The sequence below is a fragment of the Henckelia pumila genome, chromosome 3 (assembly GCF_033568475.1).
Source record: "Henckelia pumila isolate YLH828 chromosome 3, ASM3356847v2, whole genome shotgun sequence".
Taxonomy (NCBI): domain Eukaryota; kingdom Viridiplantae; phylum Streptophyta; class Magnoliopsida; order Lamiales; family Gesneriaceae; genus Henckelia; species Henckelia pumila.
This window is the reverse complement of record NC_133122.1, coordinates 16,501,174-16,504,626: the sequence shown is the minus strand read 5'-3', so window position 1 is coordinate 16,504,626 and position 3,453 is coordinate 16,501,174. Positions and strand designations below refer to the sequence as shown.

Sequence of the window (3,453 nt, the reverse complement as noted above, 5' to 3'; positions counted from 1 at the left end):
CCCAGTCCCCTTTCTCCTTGGGCTTAGTTACAATATCTTATCTAATCATATGACATTTTCTTTCTTCGTCTTTGCCTCCCCACAAAAACTTTCTTGTTAATTTTTCCATTTCCAAGCATATGCATTTCGGTAATAGAGTAGTTTGCATAATATAGATTGGGATAGCATTTAACACTGATTTAATGAGTACTTGCCTACCAGCAAGGTTGAGATACTTTGTCTTCCATCCTTCAAGTCTGCATTTCATTATCTCAATGAGAATATAAATTTTCTTTCACTCTTCCATGAATAGATGGGACTCCTAGGTATCTTCCAAGATCTTTTGTAAGTGGGATTCCAGAGATAACACAGGTGTTCAGCCACTTTTTGATCAACATTGTTCGACACAAATAGGAATGATTTCTGAAGATTAACTTTCTGACCCGATGCTATAAAAAAAATTTCCAAACATTCTGTGATGATCTGTAATTGTTGTACAAACGCCTCTACAAAGAGCACCATATCATCTACAAAAAAACAAGTTAGATAGCTTTGGTCCATTTCTTGATAATGTGATTGGTTTCCAAGATCCATTATTCACCGCTTGACAAATAATATGACCGAGTCTCTCCATACACATGACAAAGATGTAGGGTGATATAGAATCTCCTTGGCTGATCCCTCTCCCTAGTTTAAACCAGTCCATCTTTTCCCCATTCCATAATATTGCAAGCCTGCTAGTCTCAATGCATCCCATAATGTTGCGCACCCAAACCTCATTAAGACCAACATCTTTTAGTGTATCTCGAATAAATTCTCATGAAATTCGATCATAAGCTTTTTCCAAATCAATTTTGATAACCATAGATCATTTTGCACCTTTCTTTCTCTTGATCGAGTTTAAAACTTCTTGATAGATCAAAATGTTATCTGTTATCTGCCTATTTGGAACAAAGCTGCTCTGAAAAGGCCCAATAATATCGGTCATAATGTTTTTGAGGCGGATGGTCATTACTTTTGTTATGATCTTGTAGCTCACATTGAAAAGGCTTATTGGACCGAATTGATAGATGAACTCTGGGCTCGTCACTTTTGGAATCAGGGTCAGTAATGTATCATTGACACCTTCTGGTATAATGCCCGTGTCTAAGTACTTAAAGACAAGTGCACATAAGGATTTATTAACTAATGCCCACGAATGCTGATAAAAGGCTGCATGAAAACCATCCGGGCCCGGTGCTTTGAGAGGAGCCATATCAAAAAGTGATTTTTTGATTTCTTCCATTGAGAAGGGGCTGTTCATATACTGAGTTTTCAATTTGGATAATCTGGGGAATAAACCTCTTTGCATAGTAGATAAATCACATTGACTATCTTTCTGGAAAAGAGAAAGAAAATAATTTTGTGTCATTCTTTATCTTATATTTCTCGTTTGTCCATTCACCTCTATCATTTTTAAGATCTTCAATCCTATTTCTTCCTCTTCGAACAATGGTAGATGCATGATAGAATTTAGTGTTTCTATCTCCTGACTTAATCCACTCTTCCCTGAATTTTTGAAATCATAACAGCTCTTCTTGTTCCAAAACGAGATCAACCTCTCTTTGAAATTTAGTTTGTAGCTTAAACAATCCTTGATTTTGATATTGGCTTAGTCTTCTTTGAACTCCCTCAATCCTTGCCAACAACCTGTTTTTCTTGTATTGATGTTTCCAAAGATATCAATATTCCACTTTTTTAAAACCTTTGTCACCCTATCAATATTACTGCTCAGAGACCAGAGTTTGCTCTTCTTCCCATTATGTTATTAAATTCACCATGTGTAATCCAAGCTGCCTGAAATCTGAAAACTCCTTTAGTTTGAAAACTCCTTTTATCTTTAAGTTTGACGAGCAGTGGCTCATGATCTGATTGTAGAATAGGAAGGTGAATGACTTTGGCTTCAGGAAAAAGTTTCTTCCAATCTACATTACAGACACCTCTATCTAACCTTGCCCCTTTATAAGTGTTACTACTGAGACCTCTGATCCACGTGAATTTTGAACCAACATACCCCATGTCTATAAGATCTTGATTGAAAATCCATTCAGAGAAGCCAACATTTCTTCTGTGATTCATTTTTCTTATCTGACTTACCTCTTCATCAGAGATTACCGAATTATAATCTCCTATGGAACACCAAGGGCCATCTAAACAAAGATTACTGCATAGACAATGGATATAATATACCAATGCTCCGGTTGGCCTTCATTCACATGAAACAGTACAAATTGAGGATGAGTGTTTCAACTTAATAGTCTCTCTCCAAAAGATCCAAATATCACCATTGAACCCGACCGCTTTCACTCTAATCTAGTTGGCATACCCCATCTTCTTACAGATATCATCAGCATGGGATCCTGAAACACGAGGTTCGAGCAGGCCTAAAATCATCGGATTATGAATTTTGATCATGTTTTTAATAACTCTAAGAGTAGCTTTAGCTGCTGCACCTCGACAATTCCAAATCAAAATATTCATAGGAAAAACAGTTGTTAACCTTGGATTCTAACCATTGAAAGGAGAGCATTCATTGTCCATGGATTTGACTCCATGGTGTTTCCTTGACACTTTCATCTTCTGCAGTATCCATATCTTCCTGCATTACTACATCTTGTCCATTATCTAAATGAGGTGGATCTTGGTGATGTTCACTTACATCAGTACCCTCAAATAGAAAGTTATGTTTAATTATCCCATTCTCCGTCTTATTTTGGATCACTCTACGCTCAATTTGTTGACCCCCTTGTGATCCTAAAACTATCACGTGGTCCTCAGCAGCCGCTGCTTGTCTACTTTTCAGTTTTTCCTTTTTTTTTTTTTACCTTCCTTTTTCCTTGAAAATAGACGTTGTGTTTCCATGGTCTCCATGTCAGCTACTTGTTCATCTCTTTATAATTCGTTTGTACATTGGGCCTTTTACCTCTGTTCTCTAGTATTTTATTGTGGTTTCGTCCTTCAGTACTGCTTTCTGGTTCATCATTGATAAAATCCGCTTCTGTATTTTTTTCAACGTTCAAAACTTCAAATATGGATTGGTTCAATTTGAGATGAGATATTTGAACTTCACCCTCTGTTTTTGAGTCTACTTTTTTTTCCATAATTCATTATGCTTCTTTCCTTATTTTTCCAGTTTCTGCATGGATTACGCGTGACCATCATCCATGGCCTGGGTTAGTCTATGCTCCCCCTATTTCAATATCATTAGATCAAGTGGAACCCATATATTTTTATGTTGATGATCCAATGAACCTCTCCTTAAATTCCACCTGATAATTTTCTTTTTTCCCTTGGTATTTTGTGTCTCCTTTCACTTCTTTCTCTATGGAATCTCCTTGTTCTTCATCCATTTTTGTGATCGGGCATTCATCCCTATGGTGGCCATGTATACCACATTGGAAGCAGATTAAATAAAGTACTTCGTATTCTATTTTG

General features: G+C 36.6%; 1 protein-coding gene across 1 annotated transcript; it reads right to left on the bottom strand.

The window, feature by feature from the left end:
* Positions 1-847: 847 nt before the first annotated feature.
* On the bottom strand, positions 848-3,368 carry LOC140888142 (uncharacterized). The gene is made up of 6 exons (XM_073295831.1): positions 3,271-3,368; positions 2,532-2,617; positions 2,345-2,402; positions 1,797-2,224; positions 1,424-1,527; positions 848-1,357 (listed from the first exon to the last, which is right to left on the bottom strand). The coding sequence occupies exons 1-6, from the start codon at positions 3,366-3,368 to the stop codon at positions 848-850; spliced, it is 1,284 nt and encodes a 427-aa protein (XP_073151932.1).
* Between the last annotated feature and the right edge of the window lie 85 nt (positions 3,369-3,453).

Bases quoted from the DNA above. Each gene is read 5' to 3' on its own strand.
- LOC140888142 (XM_073295831.1), bottom strand. From the start codon at position 3,368: ATGGATGAAGAACAAGGAGATTCCATAGAGAAAGAAGTGAAAGGAGAC. The intron at 2,618-3,270 runs GTTCATTGGATC...GTAGTAATGCAG, and splicing joins CAGGTGGAATTTAAGGAGAG to GAAGATATGGATACTGCAGA. The intron at 2,403-2,531 runs GTTAGAATCCAA...CGATGATTTTAG, and splicing joins TGAATGCTCTCCTTTCAATG to GCCTGCTCGAACCTCGTGTT.